Source organism: Ctenopharyngodon idella, chromosome 17 (genome assembly GCF_019924925.1).
Source record: "Ctenopharyngodon idella isolate HZGC_01 chromosome 17, HZGC01, whole genome shotgun sequence".
NCBI classification, from domain to species: Eukaryota; Metazoa; Chordata; class Actinopteri; order Cypriniformes; family Xenocyprididae; genus Ctenopharyngodon; species Ctenopharyngodon idella.
This window is the reverse complement of record NC_067236.1, coordinates 4,116,925-4,133,470: the sequence shown is the minus strand read 5'-3', so window position 1 is coordinate 4,133,470 and position 16,546 is coordinate 4,116,925. Positions and strand designations below refer to the sequence as shown.

The following is a 16,546-nucleotide window of genomic DNA, read 5'->3' as shown; positions in this document are numbered from 1 at the left end:
TTTATTTCGAAATACACAACTGTATTTTTAGAACATAATATCTTGACACTCACAATTTTCACATAAATCAGTCCCAGTATTTTATTGTAAGAAGTGTAATTGCAGATTAAAATGCAATTTTTTTTGAATTTTGGGTGAACTATGACCTGGGCATGTTTTGTAAGATTCACCCAGCTACACTGATAAAAATGATTCAGTGGTGAATAAATACTACAGGAAAAAAAAAAAAAAAAAAATTTCTACATGAAAAAGTTATTCAGGCAAGAGTTTAAAAAACATAACTGTAATACTCAATTCAAGCATGTAGAAATTAAAGCGTAAATATCAACGATATAAAATTAAGTAAAACCTACTCAACTACTGATACTGGTATTCCCATCATGCACTGGGGCATGAATAATATATATATATATATTTTTTTTTTTTGCTGTTTTCCAGCTGTATTTACACTGTTTTCTCATTGCTTTTGTTGTTAGGCTCAGTGGTGTCTACACGATATCTACTGTGTTAGATGTTTCTAAGTAAAGCATACACTTTAAAAGCATGGTTTTATTCAGTGTTATATTATTTGAGTAAAAGTATTTCCAAGTAAACTTTATTATAAGTAGATTTTACTTAATTCTAAATATAAAAACAAATATAATTAAGTAATATTTACTTAATTTCTTTATGAATGTTAAGCTCAATAGTAAGTAGATTTTCCCTGATAATAACAAGTATGTTGTACAGAGCAGTAGCAGTAAAATTAACTTAAAATGTGTAGGATTTACAATTTTATCAAGTAAATCCTACAAGTATTTTTTTTTTTTTCAGTGTAGTATAGATCAGAATCCATCCTAGTTAAGCATTTTGTTTTTTATTTCATTGATAAATTATGCATGAACAAGACTGAATGTTAGAGTAGGCTAACATTTTATTTTGTAGCATTCTAACATAAAAAAACAATTAAGATCTTTCGAGTTTTATGGAAGACCAGCATGATGGTCAAAATGAGAGTGTCTGTCCTTTGGGAAACCAGAAATCCCAACAAGTCAATTATCCGGAGAGCTGGCAGACATGAGAGGCCTTCTCACACTATTCCTAGTGCCTGCGTCCTCTGTCTTGCTGCTCCAGTTTGGAGGGCCCTGCTCCATGCCGGAATACTGGTCTGGAGTTCAGTCCAGCAGTAGTCGATTATCGCGGTTGTCCTAACAAGCCGGCTTTAGCAGCCAATGCTTCATTCTGCTGGATGTGATATTCCTGGAAGCGCATGGAGATCCTCTGTGTCATTTTTAGGTACTTTTGTAAGCAGCTCTCAGAACATGAGGTCTGGAAAGAAAAGTTACACTTAAGTCAAATTCATAGTTGGGTTTAATAATAACTTCACATTTATTTTAAAGAATATTTATGAAAGCTACCAGAAATATAACCATAATCACATACCTCCTCTGGCTTGACCTCTCTTGTAGTGAAATCTTTAACACAATCCATGAAGCAGTTTTCTGTCAGTTTATTATAGGTTCCCAGGAATTCTTTGAACTGCAGAATACAAAGATAGCCAATAAAAGGGATTAATGATTTTATAACTATAAATAGACTATGTGTATGATTATGTCTGTTAGGTTCCTCTTGCCTGTTTGATCTGGTCTGATTCAGTAACCTGAGCTGCCATAGTCACAATACAGTAGGATGCTGTGAATAAAATTGAATAACATTACTAAAATAATTTCATTAAAACAGCAGACCTCCCTGTTCTCACTGACAGCGTACAACTAAGTAGTTCTCTTGTAACAGAGGCCTCAGAGCAAATCAGTTTGATGATAAGTGGCTACATTAGCCTTTAGCATTATCTCACATGTACATTTATAACACTGACTATGCGAAAAATGCTTTTCAAAATAAATAAATCAATAATAGCTTTATAGTAAATAAGATTTAGACAATAAACGTACCAAGAAGCAAAAAAAACAGTTATGCGGATACCTTTGCTGTCAGAGCTCAGGATCTGAAGGACATGTGAGAACAGAACAAACAGATATCCGCTGCTTCACAGCGGCACTTTCGGAACAAATAAGAGCCCTTATGAATTAAAAATTGAAAACATTTATGAGGGAATCCAATATTCAGTACGAATCCTTAAAACTTATGTATAAAAAAGCCCTTAAAGGTGTGTGTTTGGAGGTGTATTTTGAAGAGTTAATTTTGGTCTATAACACTTTTCTTCTTTAACATGTAATGACATGATAAAGGACAACCATCCCTTATTTAAGTTCTTAATCCTACCATCTTAATATTAAAATATTAAATATTGTAAAACAGGTAATTTTTTACTTTTTTTTTTTTTTTTTTTTTTTACTTTCAGTCGTTTTTTTAATCATTATTTGTCTTACAGTATCAAAAAAAAAAAAACATAATTCATAACCATGCATGTTCTAAAATTCCTTAGATTTAGAGAAATTTATAGATAAAGACTAAACAACAACAATAACAACAACAACAAAAGCAAATAAATTTTTCTCATGTTTTCCAGACCAAACATGTTCTGAAAAAGACCAAATGGGGGCAGTGTAAAGACTTCTGATACCAAAACAAAGAGAAGACAAACTTTTATTTTGAAATCTGTTTAACGTCATGCCGTTGTTTCCAAGATCACAGTAGTGTAGTTTTGTTGTCGGCAACTATCGACGCTGTGAAAACAACTGGACTTACAGCTGAAGTGAACTGAAATAAAGCATCTTTTGAATATCACATTAAAATACTACGATATGGAGACGGGATTTAATATAATAACAGAAATAAGAAAGGCTGATCCAACTTGTTGCTTTTAAAAATCACCTGCGGCGGGAAATTTAAAACGAATACTGACAGCAACATCAGAGTGATTGACGTGTGTCATCTGCGGATATCTCAGGAAATCCTTACAATAATCGTTATGTTATGTCACCCTTACGGTAAGCCGCTTTAATGGGCCCGTACAATGTTGTTATTATTAAGTTAACCGTTTAAAGCCTGACATCACTGAACAACAACCTACAGCTCTTTTTGGACTGTCTTATTACTGATATAAAAGTGGAAATGGACTCTTGTTGTGTGTCTGTGATCAATAACACACACTTAAACGACTCTACGTCCAGTTCTGATGCAGCAGATGTTTTAATTCACTCAACCAGAGCTGCTTTGGCTGCCAGCAGAGAGGAAATACAGCATAAGAGCCATAATAGAGTTAACATTTACATCAGGAGACTGTCAGACTCTGAACATGTTCATTCTGAGAAAGAAATCCCACCTGTGAATATCCCTTCAGCTGCAGATACAGGTAACACTATTAGACTGATTTTAGTTAAATCGTGAGATCAATTAAATGATAGAATAAATTCATATTTATTTGAATTCAGCTGGACCAGATGAACAACAGGCTGTTGGACCATCAAATCAATTTGCTGACCTTTTTGACAAAGTGAGACTTTGTTTACTTTGGTTTACTTATGTTTGGTTTGTTTCTAGACAACTTAAACTTAACTTGATTAAAATATTTTGTCATTTTTGTGTTAATTAACAAAAGTGTCTGTCACATAGGCCTCCAGGAAAGAGAAAAGTAAAGCTCAAAATACAGTCATGCAGACAGGAAACTCAAAGTCAAAAGGTATAATTTATATTATATTATATTATATTATTGTACAGGGGTTTTCAATCTTTTAGATGCCAAGGACCCCCAAATATGATCATTTAAAAAGCATTTATATAGTTTCTTTTATAAAGACTTAATTTAAATATTATAATATTAATATATATATATATATATATATATATATATATATATATATATATATATGTGTGTGTGTGTGTCTAAAATATTTGGGAAAAAAAGTAGTTTCTTATTATGTTTATTTTTTCTATGCATTATAGTAATGTAGATTATTATTTATTTACTTATTTATTGTAATCTAATATTTATTTATTTAATTATTCATTTACTCATTTATGAGTTTGTTTTAATCTTTTTTTTTTTTTTTAAATCATTCCTTTAAAAAAAAAAAAAAAAAAAAAGAATTATACACCGTTTTTCCTCTAAATTTTTCCATGGTCCCCCTACAACTCCTTGGACCCCAATTTGAAAACCCATGTTATAGTATATAATAATATATTATGTTATATTATATTGAATTATATTAGTACCATATTATTGTGTTATATATTTTATTTTTTGTATTGTAAACTATGCTTATATTCTTTTTCAAGTGCTGAATGCCACTTATAAAAATTGATTTGACATTTCTGAACACTGCAGGTGAAGATGTGCAAATTTCTACCTACTCTGCTGATGGGAGAGAAGCAGTTGCTGCAGCGCTCAGGAAGAGGTAATGTCTGCTTCAATTCAATCACTCCTAATCATGGTCATTTTGCACATGTGAATATTTCACTATGTCTCTCAGATCCCAAAGTGCCCCTTTAAGACGAAATGTGACCGTACAAGTGTTGGGCCAAGACAGATCCCAGACTCCAAGAGGCCAGTCAGATCCTGCTTTTCCATTAGGAGATCCTGGGACTTCTGCAAGTGTGGCAGCTGTAACAGCTGCTACTATTGCCGCCACAGCACCACTTATCAAGGTAGACATTAGCATTATAACATTAATAAATTAAAAAATTATTACAGTATTATAGCAGTCAACTTAAACTGTCTTTGTTCGGCCCCTCAGGCTCAGAGTGAGATGGAGGCTCAGATCGCACTGGTAACTGCTGAGCTAAGGAGGTTGCAGGCAGCAGAGGGCAGTGTCCCGCCGGGGAGGGCGGCCAGTACTGACAACACTTCTGCTGGGAGAGCGGCCCATCTGGAAGAGCAGCTTAACATTCTGATCCAGCAGAGACTGCAACACCTGGAGACAATTCAATGTCAGCAGATCCAACTGCAGGTAAAGACGGCAAGATCTCTGTCCACATCCGGAGATGCAGAATCTGGCTTTTATTTTATTTTGTTTTGTTTTGTTTTGTTTTTTGGTTTGTTTTTACTTTTGTTTTGTCATCGTTTTTATTTTATTTATTTTTTTAGTTTTATTTCATTTTTGTATTGTTTTATTTAGTTTTATTTTATTTAAAATATATATAAAAAAATATTTTTAAGTCTTCTTAAAATGATATACAAGGTTTATTGCACCAAAAACATAATTTAAATGTTTTCCACTCTCTTTAACACTTAAATTAAATGTATTTGGTACTGTAAATATCCTCTGTTATGATGCTGACTTGTGTATAGAAGTATAGTTCGCACTGTTGTTCATCAAGTACCAAATACTGAACAGATTAGGTCTACATAATACACTGTTTTATTTGGAAAAAAGACTTTCAGTCCAGACATGTGTTTTAAGCAGTCACATGTTGTTGTATAGCATCTTTTTTTCAGAGACCTGCGGAGGTTTCAGATTTGCTTTATAATTGGTTGTGTTTGTCAATTTGTGCATTACTTTACCATATGCTGCAGCTCACATATGCTCTCCTCTGTCTTTAGAATCGTCTCTTGGGCTCGGCTCTGGATGTTGTAGCGGTTCGTGCGACCACAGACTCACAGTCCACCGTTCACACAGGCTCTGGAATCACTCAGACAGACTCTCTGCCAGTTCAGATCTCAGGGAGTCGCAGCATCAGACTCTCAGCCACTGATAAACCCTCTGCTAGAGGCACAGTGTCAGGTGAGTTGTAGTTGATTTGTCTGAATATTTTCAGAATCTATAATGGCAAAATGCAGATTTTGTCTGAGAGGCGGAATTAATCACCATGACATAGAAAGTTTTAGAAATTTTAGTAATAATATGAGCCCTTCTAATAATAATGAATGTTTTGACCTTGTCGTATTATCATATATTGATGTAGTAATACATCAATATATGATAATCTGATATGAATCATGCACTTTTATCTATAAATACAGTGGCACTAAGAAGTATTTTGACACTTTTGGATGTTTAAAGGGGTCCTATTATGCTTTTTTTCTATTTCCAACTCTCTGTAGTGTGTAATGTTGGTGTTTGAGCATAAAAAGGTCTGCAAAGCTACAAAGCACAAAGTTCACTACAAAGGGAGTTATTCTCTGTATCAGCAAGTGCTGATTCTGAACTCCCTGAAATGCCTCGATTGTAGTCTTGAGTTTTCTTTTGAGAACGAACACGTTATAATATCCCTCATTTAAATAAATGCATACACACAGAAAAGAGGCGAGGCCTGGTTGAGTTGTGTTAGTGTGTTGAAACTCGAAGTCATGGTAAGGGGCATGACATTTCCCAAACATGCTTAGTGGTTTACCGATCACAACACGCTGGTCCAGCCGACCAATCAGAGCACACTGTGCTTTCGGAAGGAGGGGCTTCAAATAGACCCGAACTAAACAGAGCGTTACTGACAGACTGGGAAGAGAGGTGCTGCAACAATGTAAAATATGTGAAAAATAATGTGTTTTGAACATTCAAGCATGAAAACTTATTCTTGTAGACCTCAAAAACAAAATCACCACTTAAAATGGCATAATAGGTCCCCTTTAAGTCACATGACGTCAGTTCCCCTCAAGTTCACACAGGTGTTTTAACAGAATAACCACAGGTGTAGTTTATTATATTAACAATAAACATGTTTGACAACCAGAAAGTATCCAAGACTTCATTTCGAATAGTGTATTGTTTCATATTTTGAAACACAACATAGATTTTGCACAATTTTTTGTTTGAAAAGTGTGCTCATGCTATTTTTCCTTGAAATGAAATAATTTGTTTTGATATTTCTGTTATACAATGCAAACACCTTTCTCCTGCAGTCTCAAAGGATGTACACCGAGAGAAACAAGCAGGTGGGCATAAAAGTCCTCTGGACACCCCTGCACCACGGAAGGTCATTCCTAAACCCACCCACTGGACATCATCAAGAAGCACCATCAAACCTCAAAGATCCTCTCTCAAAAACCAAGGTTGGTTTCTCTCACGCATTATTCTCTCTGTTTTTGTTTATTGGCAGAAAGCAATTTGGTCATTAAAGGCAAATATCTGATTATTTGGTTTTGCTTCAAGGCCCAGATAAAAACAGCTTTGAAATTATTTTTTGAATGAATTGTTTGTTAGTTATTTTTTTTAAATCAGTCTTAGAGTGGCATTATGGATGACATTCAAGTTGAAACCACTTGATGGCAGTAGCGTCACTACTGTATTTTTGCTTTTGCGCCACTAACAGATCTCCACTGTAAAAAAAAAAAAAAAAAAAAAAAGGATTTCCACTCCTTTTATATTATTGTAATGTAGGTTTTAGATTAATCAGAGGTAATGATAATCCATAACAGCATAAAACTGTCTTTTTTAATATTTCCCAAGACGTTCTTGGTGGTTGGATCTAAAAGCTTTCTTGGCTAATGTCGTTCTAGAATTAAATGCATGCTTTTTGATTTTATTTTTATGAGGCAGTATATCTAAATATAGAAAAATGAAACATACAGTGCAATTTATTTATTGCTTTTTTTGTTGGTGTTATTAGTCCTTTGTTATCTATATCTGATTTTTTTCATAATACGCATGGACTATGTTTTGGCAAGTAGTCACAGCATTTTAATTAATTACTCCTGCACAAATTTTGCAGCATATTTTCTTTGGTTAAGTCTCATATCTTATCACTAATTTCGAATGGCATTCATTGCATCCATGGCTCCAGGCTTTGGAATCCATTGTGCTTCGCCTCTGCCAAGAAACAGCCTGCTTTTAGTTTCCTGTTTAAGAGGCAACAATGATCAGCTCAGCCCAGAACCTCGTGTTCTCAAACTACAAAACCAGTAATTTATCCCCGAGCATGCCTTTTCCCTTTAGACACCATCACTCAACCAATCTGTCACTCCTCCGGATTGAATTGAAGACTTGCTTTTGCTCTAAAAACCAATTAAGGCAAAAAGCAGTTGTTGAAAGAGGTGTCACCGCAGAACAGCTGTGTAAATATGAACAGTTCAAGCTGTTCGCCTCAGTCATGCTGTTTTGCTCCTGTTGGAGAGAGCAGGGGCTTGTTATTGGAAAGCTTTGGGCATGTTAGCACAGGCTGACCTGGTAACACAGCTGCTTTAGTGTCTTCGAGTAGTGTGTGTCATTGAACAGGCCGCTGTAGATCTGAATTACCCTATGCAATGTTGTGTAACCGTGGTTTGAGTATACTAGACTAGGTCGAACCACATTGGAAGAGTACTTGCTTATCACAGACAACATTCCTGATGTTCTCTTTTTCCAATTTGCGAGCCGTGCGCTCAGAGATGGGGGTCGCTGACACACGCCCGTCAGCCTGAAACCTGGGAGAATTTTCCCACCTGAATCTAATCCGCCGGCTGTTGCAGCCCCCTCGGTGTCTCCCACATGAACGCAGGATTGCTTTCCCAGACGCCGGAGCTTATTCTTAGACTCACGTTGATGGATGTGTGTGGGAGAACAGAGAGTTAATTATGGCTTGCAGTTTTTCGGTGTGTGTTTTTCCTGGAGTGTGAAAATTCTCATCCAAAGCATTAGTTCTGTCTGTTTTCTTATAACCGCACATTCGACGTACGCTACATACATAAACAATGCACTCCTCCAGATTGAGTACTCCACGGGATTTGATGTGAAATTCAGGGATATTCTAAAATCAGAAAGTGTAAACACAAAGGATTCAGGTTGTTGTTTTGCCCGGGACTTGTGCATCGAGACAGTGGGAAAATTCTGCAGTAAGATGTCTGTTGCTACTGACTCCATTTTGTCACTTGTGAGCATCAATCTGGTCGTCATGGCAACCCAGCTATTTCAGTGGCAGCGTTGCTCCATCTTTTCTGCTGTCAGACTGTTCTCTCTCTCCATTGAAACAGGCTATTTTTAGCCAACCTTCTTTTTGTTTCTTGTACACATCATCAAAGCGGCATTAAATACATGCGGAGAGACGAAATCTGGAGTGTGAAGATTTGTCGTGTAGAGGATACTTTTAAGTTCACCTGTTTATGAGTAATGCACTAGGATATTAGGAGAGGTGTATTAGAACTGGTTTAGTTATCAGAGCTCATACATGCTTTGGTCGGAAGGTAAATAAATTTAGCAGGTTTTACTGTGTTTGGGGAATATAAATTGAAAACTTTTTAGTTTTCAATTTATATGAGTGTATAAGAGCAAGTGTGTATTTTAGGTGGTGTTTCATTTATTTATTTATTTATTTATTTATTTATTTTTAATGACCGATATGATACAGGTAGTTTTTCTGTTATTGTCCAATAATCAAAATACTAAACCAGTTATTAATTGTAGTTGTATTTCTGATGTTTGACTATAACAATAAAAACACAATATTATTTATGAATATTTAATTCAAAATGTCAGCAGTAATGATTATTTGTCAATCACTAGATGTAACTATTCACCTTATTATTTCCATTTTTATCAACTTTTAGCATTTTTGTTGTTCACTTAAATGGTCCTGTGGTGTGACAAATCAGTTTTTAAAAGCATAAATATTCCATGTAGTCACTCAAAAAAAAAAAAAAACAGAAGTCATCTTAAACACGGCATGTATTATAATTAAACAAGAAGTAGGAAAATATTTACAGTAGATGCTGCAGTCACTGCTTGAAATTTCATTCTTTATTAATCATTTAGCCTCAGGTCAGATGTGTCCAAACTGGTAGTGAAGATAGTAAAATCAGATACTGTAGGTGAAACAGGAGTCAAATCATGTTGGTGGAGAAGCCTGCAGATTTTACATTAAGGGTTATGAATATTGTAGATGTCCTCAACAGCAATTCATGTGGTCTTATCTCATCAAAGATTTATGGGTAGGAATTTTAGCTCGTACTAGACAAACACTATGTCGAAAAGTATGCGGTTACCCTATCTTAGGGAGATGACATCATCTTTAAAATTGTCTATTGTGCAGTTATTTAATCTGATTATATAAATGCTTTATGTATGCATGTATGTTGTTCAAAAGTTTCAGATCAGAAAGATTTTTAATATTTCTGAAAGTCTCTTATGTGAGTCTCTTCTGATCACCAAGGCTGCATTTATTTGATCAAAAATACAGTTAAAACGGTGATATTGTTTAATATTATTACTATTTAAAATAATTGTTTTCTATTTTAATATATTTCAAAATGTAATTTATTTCTGTGATGCAAAGCTGAATTTTTTAGCATTACTCCAGTCTTCAGTGTCACATGATCCTTCAGAAATCATTCTAATATGCTGATTTGCTGCTCAGGAAACATTTCTTGTTATTATCAATGTTGAAAACAGTTGTCCTGCGTAATATTTTTGTGTAAACCATGACATTTTTTTCAGGATACTTTGATGAATAGAAAGTTTAAAAGAGCAGCGTTTATTTGAAATAAAAATCTTCTGTAACACTGTAAAAGTCTTCCCTGGCATTAATCAATTTAGTGCATTCTTGCCTTTAAAAAAAAATCTTATTGACCCCAAACCTTTGAACAGTATATATGTATAGATAATATAGTTTAGGCTAAGCAGATAAAAATCTCTCTCTCTCTCTCTCTCTCTATATATATATATATATATATATAATATATATATATACACTAGCATGTTTTATTAACACCATGACCTACATTGTGGTCCTAACGTGTTTATTGTACATTTTGAAAGCTGGAAAGCTTCTTGTTACCGCTTCCATATCAACCGGGAGATACCAGGAGAGTCTGTCTGCCCCCTGCAGGGATGCCCTTTCCGACATAAATGGCAGACTATATTATTAGCCAGTGCCCTTACCTGCCGAGACCTCCATCAGTGTTGATGTGCGCTGGGGGGTGGGTCACATGCCGTGCGTCACAACTTAATAGAGCACAGACAAGCTAGCCAGGCCTTCAAATGCATTAAGGTTCTTTGTGCCCCATAATGCACTTAATGCATTAGACAACCTTCACACCCCTGCTTTTTAACGCCATTTCCCTGTAGAGTTCGTGCTGAGTTTAAACTGCATGGGGTTTTTAGGTGTTCACTAGCACTGTGCCATGTAAGAGCTGTGCTCCCGACGGGCAGCAGTCTGGCATTGTGTGTCTGGCAGCACTATTACGAGAATCCGGCCCTTGGTGTGGTGCCAGCTCCATGTTAAATGCTGACTATTGTTTACAGCTCTGTGTTTGGTGTAATTATAAAAGCAGCAGAATGGATCTCCGTGCAGCCACGAGTCTCAAACTTTACAGCTGATGTTTTGCAGCTGTGGATGTGTGTGGGTTTGACGTCACGCGGCAGCTGGGAAAAGGGATCGGAATCTGTGCGGTAACGTTGGCAACGTCGTATAGACCTGTCAGGAGCTGTTGATTTCATCTGTCACAGTAAACAATCCCAGAATGCAGTTGGAAAAAATATGACCTAGAAAATTGATGACTGCTACAGTCTGGTTAATGAAGTTATTGATTTGTTTTTCATGTTATAATATATGTTTATTGAAATTTTTCCTCTTGCGTGATATGACAACATTTTTATTAAACTTCTATGACCTTCGTTCAGGCATTTCAATACGTAAATGAATAATGGTTATGCTGCAGTCCATCAAAATCTATTTTAAACTGCTTTTTTCAAATTGTTTTTCAGTTTTATGGCCAAATATATTTCAGACAGGTTACTGAAACACTCTCCATGTCTGCCATTGGTCCTTCAGTTGATCTCACACACACATACGTGCACACACACACACACATATATAACATATGTATTATATGTATATATCGTTTATATATATATATGTATATAAACAATATATCCGACATTACATTCCGAACCAGGCGGCACTGCTGTACATGCATGCTATGGTCTTTTCTCATATTTCATACTGCATGACAGCATGGGCCCAGGCAACTCCCTCAGCTACAAAGCGCATTGGTTCGCTTTACAACCAAGCAATGAAAATTATGGATAGAAAACCAATTCGCTTTCATCACTGCCACATTCTTAAGAAATATAATTTATTAAGTTTTGAAAGCTTCAGCAATTTGTTCTCTCAAATTGTTATTTAAGTGTATCAATAATTTGGCTCCTGAACCTCTGAGTACATTTATTCAGAGACCAAACAGCAGTAGAGTGACAAGAGGCTCCTTAAACCAAAACTGTAAAATCCCACAGTGCAGAACATCTTTTGGCAAATCAGTCTTTTCTTACAGGGCTTGTAAACTGTGGAACTCATTGCCCACAGAGATCAAGAACATTTCTGAGTTTAAAGTGTTCACCTCTAGGCTCAAGGCATGGCTGAAAATAAACCAAAACTGTACCCATTTGTAAATGTCTGAGCGTGAATGAGAAAATTGCACTGTGTATTTTTTTTAGAATTGAATATTGTTTATTATGTGTTATTGTAGAAAGGCCCATCCAGGGACGGGAGTTGAAAATTAGCATTTGCTATAAACTCTGTGCATCTCATCGGCTGCAAACTTTGTTCTGTAGCTATGTCTGATTGCATTGTCCCTGTCAAATAAACTAATAAATAAATAAATAATAATAAAATATGAGTCAGTAATATTTTTTTAAGAAATTAATGCTTTTATTTATAAAGGTTGCAAAAGGGGTCGTTGATTATGATTTCATTTTTTAACTTTAGTTAGTGTGTAATGTTGCTGTTTGAGCATAAACAACATCTGCAAAGTTACAATGCTCAAAGTTCAAAGCAAAGGGAGATATTTTCTTTTACAGAAATTTCTTTTTAAAGACTACAACAATCAGCTGGTAGGGACTACAATGAGCTTCTTCCTGGGTTGGTGACATCACAAACCCCAAAATTTACATAAATCCTGCCCCTGAGAACACGCAACAAAGGGGTGAGGCCATGTTGGGCTGCTTTAGAGAAGAGGAAATGTTGTAGTAGAGTGTTGTTGCCATGCTATCATTTTGCGCCGGACTGCTTCACAAACGAGGGTCAATTCGACACTGGATTTGCACAAAAGATTAACATGACGGGACATGCTAGTCGATGAGTTGAATCAACTCCACAGCAACTGCATACATTTATCCATTAACCATTCAGAAACGTCCAGATGCATTCTAAAAGTTCTTCCTGAGTCTCTCCATCAGTGTCCAACTCCGGTTTGAACAATATAAGATTGAACACCATTACTGACAATTGTCATTTTGGCTGCGTGAGATTCTCCAGCTTTGTTGATGTTGAGCAACCGAAGTGTGAGCTGTTAAAGCTCCGCCCTCTTCTGGAAAGCGGCCGGGAGCAGCAGCTCATTTGCATTTAAAGGGACACACAAAATGGCTTGTTTTTGCTCACACCCAAATAGGGGCAAATTTGATAAGCTATAATTAATGATCTGTGGGGTATTTTGAGCTGAAACTTCACAGACACATTCTGGGGACACCAGAGACTTATATTACATCTCGTGAAAAGGGGCATAATAGGTCCCCTTTTAAATTGATCAAAAGTGACAGTAAAAACATGTATTATTTATTATGAAGTTCTGTTTCAAAAAAATGCTTTTCTTTTGAACTTTAGATTCACCAAAGAATCTATTATATTAAGCAGCACAACTGGTTTCAACATTGATGATAATAAGAAATGTTTCTTGAGCAGCACATCAGCATATTAGAATGATTTCTGAAGGATCATGTGATACTGAAGACTGGAGTAATGATGCTGAAAATTCAGCTTTGCCATCGCAGGAAAGAATTACATTTAAATATATATTACAATAGACAACGGTTAGTTTCATTTTTGTTATTTCTCTAATAGGTTAAATTACCAGACATTTTACAGCACAGCTTTTTTTGCAATCATTAACAGCGATGATTGTTTTTGCATGTCTGCTTGTTCTCTCACAGGAAATGGCACAGAAGGTCTGCGATACAGGAGGTTTTGTTTGCCGTTGAGTCATGAGACTTTAGCTGCTCGTTTAACCGTATTCAAGAAGCCTCATGTTCCCTGTTAGCCAGACGCTGGGGCCCGCTGGAGGCACGCATGGCAGCACTGCTGTTGTTCCAGTTGGAGGAGGCCCTCCTTACGCTGCCTTTTTGACCTTAAGGAAATGATTACGGTCAGGAGCTCTACTGTTGTTTTTGGAGGATTGAGAAATCCTTGTCCTGCGTATTTATATAGCTTTGTTTCCTTTCGTCTGCATTCCGAAGTGCCGCAGGGAGAACATTCCACTCTCCGGCCTCCTAATAGGGCTCAGGAAAAAGCACCAGGATATTTTACATCTGCGCCATATGAGGTTTCCCCCTCCGTGCACTCAATTTGACTTTTTCCATTTACAGTCATAGGCTGACAAAATGTAAGAATAGCGAAAGAATAACCGCTCGCTTGTGTTCGGAAAACCTGGCACGTATCACTTATTTATGGTCTGGGTTATTGGCACAGCGCACACTGTATTTCTGCAGAATTGATGACTAGCCGAAACACACAGGGCCTTGTTAGAGTCATAGGCCTGCAGCAGTGTGTGTTCTGGCAGTGATGAACCGGACTGCTGACTGCGGCAGGTGTCTGGTGGCCAGGCTGATCCTTGCGATATCTTCTCTTTGCAGGAAATGGCAGACTTCAGGACCAGAGCCCTAATAACCGGAGGTCTCCTGAGAGATGCGTTGTGCAGTCTGTTGGGGTAAAGAGGTTCGCCATGGCAACAGCTGACAACGGCCAACCAGAGCGGTCCAGGTAATAATAGATCTTGTTTTCAGAGCAGGAAGGCACACAACCCTCGGCCTTTCGTGTTTCGGTGCACACAGTGTGTAACCATAGTAGTGGACCTACATAACTACTTCTTTTCCCAAGCCAAAAGAATGTTTTTGTTTTATTTATGGCACTCGGTTAGGCCATCTTGTCTTTTTCGTTTAAATATGCCTTCCTAATGTTCCATAAGCAAGTGTCACTTAAAAATGGACGAAGCATACACGTGTTTCGCTCAAGTGTCTCTCGCCCTGAGAGGCTTACCACAACTTGTCAAAATGACAGTACAAGAAGCAGTGCGTTGATATTAGTGGTTAACAGTGAATGTCTTTGTTCTTGGCCTCTGTTGTAGCAAGGGAGGTTCTCAATAATACGAACATGTTTTTGGATCCCATTCCAAACACTTTCTCCACTATGCCTGCAAATTCATTTTGGCCTCCTTGAAGAAAATTTGTCATGAGGAGCAAGACATATTGAGTTTATATAACTGTCATGGGGCAAACAGAAGACAGTTTGCAGCTGACATTAACAAACAGTACCTAAAAGTATCTTGGCTTTTGAGATCATATTATGTTTTTTGTTTTTTTTGACATGTGTAATGGTGTTCTTTTATGTACCTTGGACTACCATGTTAATACATTAGTAAATTAATTAGAGGTGACAGATGGGCTTTTAATGGCCGTTATACAATACTCAAAGTTTCAAAAGTTTCGGATCAGTAGGATTTTTTGGTTTTGTTTTAAAAAAATTAATACTTTTATTCAGCAAGAATGCATTAAATTGAGCAAAAGTGACAGTAAAGACTTTTATAATGTTCACAAGATTTCTATTTCAAATAAATGCTGTTCTTTTGAACAATTGAAATACTTTAAATTGTAATAATATTTCACAATATTACTGCTTTTACTGTATTTGCAGCCTTGGTATGATAGGAAATAAGAGGGTTGTCATGAAGAGTTCAGATGCAAAAGCCGCTAAACGCCACTTCCATCAAAAATGAGATGATATTGAGCGAATGCTCTCCACACATAGTATACGTTCACCAAATACTTTCGCTTCAAATCCGCTAAATAGAGGCTTTTGCTGACAAAGGGAAGTGGCGTTTAGTGGTTTCTGCCAAAGAGCTGGTAAGTCCACAGAAGAACCAATCAGAAGATGCAAATCGAATCATATGATTTCAAGATGAATGCATATGAGCCGCTTTCAATTGCCAAGCTTTTTTTTTTTTTTTTTTTTTTTTTTACAACAGTGTTCCTTTTGCTGCTGTAAAACTCACAGAAATTGATGTTTTACTGTCTTGTTGTCCAAAGACGTGGACTTAGAGGTTTTTGCAAAAAAAAACAAAACACACACACATAGTTTTGCAGCAAAAGATAGTCAAATTTGTTAAATACCAATGAATTGACTCAAGTGCCTTTTTTTGAAAATAAGGCATTTCAATAACTGATTAATAACCTTTTCATTGCCATTAAAGTGAAGTTACTGAACCTAAACATAGAAGCCTGATAAATAATGCTCATTTAAAAGATGTCAGACAGACTTGGAGGTTTTTGCATCTGAGCTCTTCATCATACATAGAGCCAAAAATAGCCTAAAATATTGGCTAATTTTGCTAAATATATCTGTCTGTTACTAACATGAATATGGTAATCATTCAATACATAGTATATGTCAAGGTATTGTGGTATTGCCACAGTCCTTTTTTGTCAGAGGAGCAAAAAGATTGTGTTTATTTACATACATGTAGGGTGACACTTCAAATGTGTCCTTTTCAATAAACGTGGCTATATTTAGTGTGCTATTTGTGATCGAAAGCCAGTCATTGAGTTGAGTTGGTTTTGTGAAAACAGAACATTTTAAAAGAGTAAATTTGCTTTCACTACCACCACTTTTTTTTTTGGCAGATCAGCAGCTGCATTTTTCTTTCTCTTTTCAA

At 36.2% G+C, this 16,546-nt stretch overlaps 2 protein-coding genes across 6 annotated transcripts in view; one reads left to right on the top strand and one right to left on the bottom strand.

The window, feature by feature from the left end:
* Nucleotides 1–638: 638 nt before the first annotated feature.
* Nucleotides 639–2,071, bottom strand: timm9 (translocase of inner mitochondrial membrane 9 homolog). Of its 3 annotated transcripts, none has more exons than XM_051867317.1 (4): nucleotides 1,963–2,071; nucleotides 1,613–1,671; nucleotides 1,423–1,518; nucleotides 838–1,308 (listed from the first exon to the last, which is right to left on the bottom strand). In XM_051867317.1, exons 2-4 carry the CDS (start codon nucleotides 1,649–1,651, stop codon nucleotides 1,174–1,176), a joined length of 270 nt encoding a protein of 89 aa, XP_051723277.1. In that variant the 5' UTR covers nucleotides 1,652–1,671; nucleotides 1,963–2,071; the 3' UTR covers nucleotides 838–1,173. The 3 variants fall into 3 exon arrangements, with proteins under 3 accessions (XP_051723280.1, XP_051723277.1, XP_051723279.1); XM_051867319.1 differs by having other exon boundaries at nucleotides 1,932–2,035; XM_051867320.1 differs by lacking the exon at nucleotides 1,963–2,071 and having other exon boundaries at nucleotides 639–1,308.
* A 528-nt stretch (nucleotides 2,072–2,599) lies between these two features.
* The window catches only part of kiaa0586 (KIAA0586 ortholog), a 140,743-nt gene continuing 126,796 nt past the window's right edge, over nucleotides 2,600–16,546 (top strand). Inside the window, exons 1-10 of one of the 3 annotated variants that reach the window (XM_051867298.1) lie at nucleotides 2,600–2,930; nucleotides 3,150–3,295; nucleotides 3,375–3,436; nucleotides 3,556–3,622; nucleotides 4,268–4,337; nucleotides 4,413–4,587; nucleotides 4,677–4,889; nucleotides 5,483–5,663; nucleotides 6,779–6,928; nucleotides 14,472–14,598. In XM_051867298.1, coding sequence (XP_051723258.1) covers nucleotides 2,917–2,930; nucleotides 3,150–3,295; nucleotides 3,375–3,436; nucleotides 3,556–3,622; nucleotides 4,268–4,337; nucleotides 4,413–4,587; nucleotides 4,677–4,889; nucleotides 5,483–5,663; nucleotides 6,779–6,928; nucleotides 14,472–14,598 — 1,205 coding nt within the window. In that variant the 5' untranslated portion in view covers nucleotides 2,600–2,916. Of the gene's footprint in view, nucleotides 3,296–3,374; nucleotides 3,437–3,555; nucleotides 3,623–4,267; nucleotides 4,338–4,412; nucleotides 4,588–4,676; nucleotides 4,890–5,482; nucleotides 5,664–6,778; nucleotides 6,929–14,471; nucleotides 14,599–16,546 lie in introns of all 3 variants that reach the window. The other 2 variants (XM_051867297.1, XM_051867296.1) reach the window with 2 other exon arrangements.

Bases quoted from the DNA above. Each gene is read 5' to 3' on its own strand.
- timm9 (XM_051867317.1), bottom strand. From the start codon at position 1,651: ATGGCAGCTCAGGTTACTGAATCAGACCAGATCAAACAG. The intron at 1,519-1,612 runs GCAAGAGGAACC...TGTATTCTGCAG, and splicing joins AATCAGACCAGATCAAACAG to TTCAAAGAATTCCTGGGAAC. The intron at 1,309-1,422 runs GTATGTGATTAT...TTTTCTTTCCAG, and splicing joins GAGAGGTCAAGCCAGAGGAG to ACCTCATGTTCTGAGAGCTG.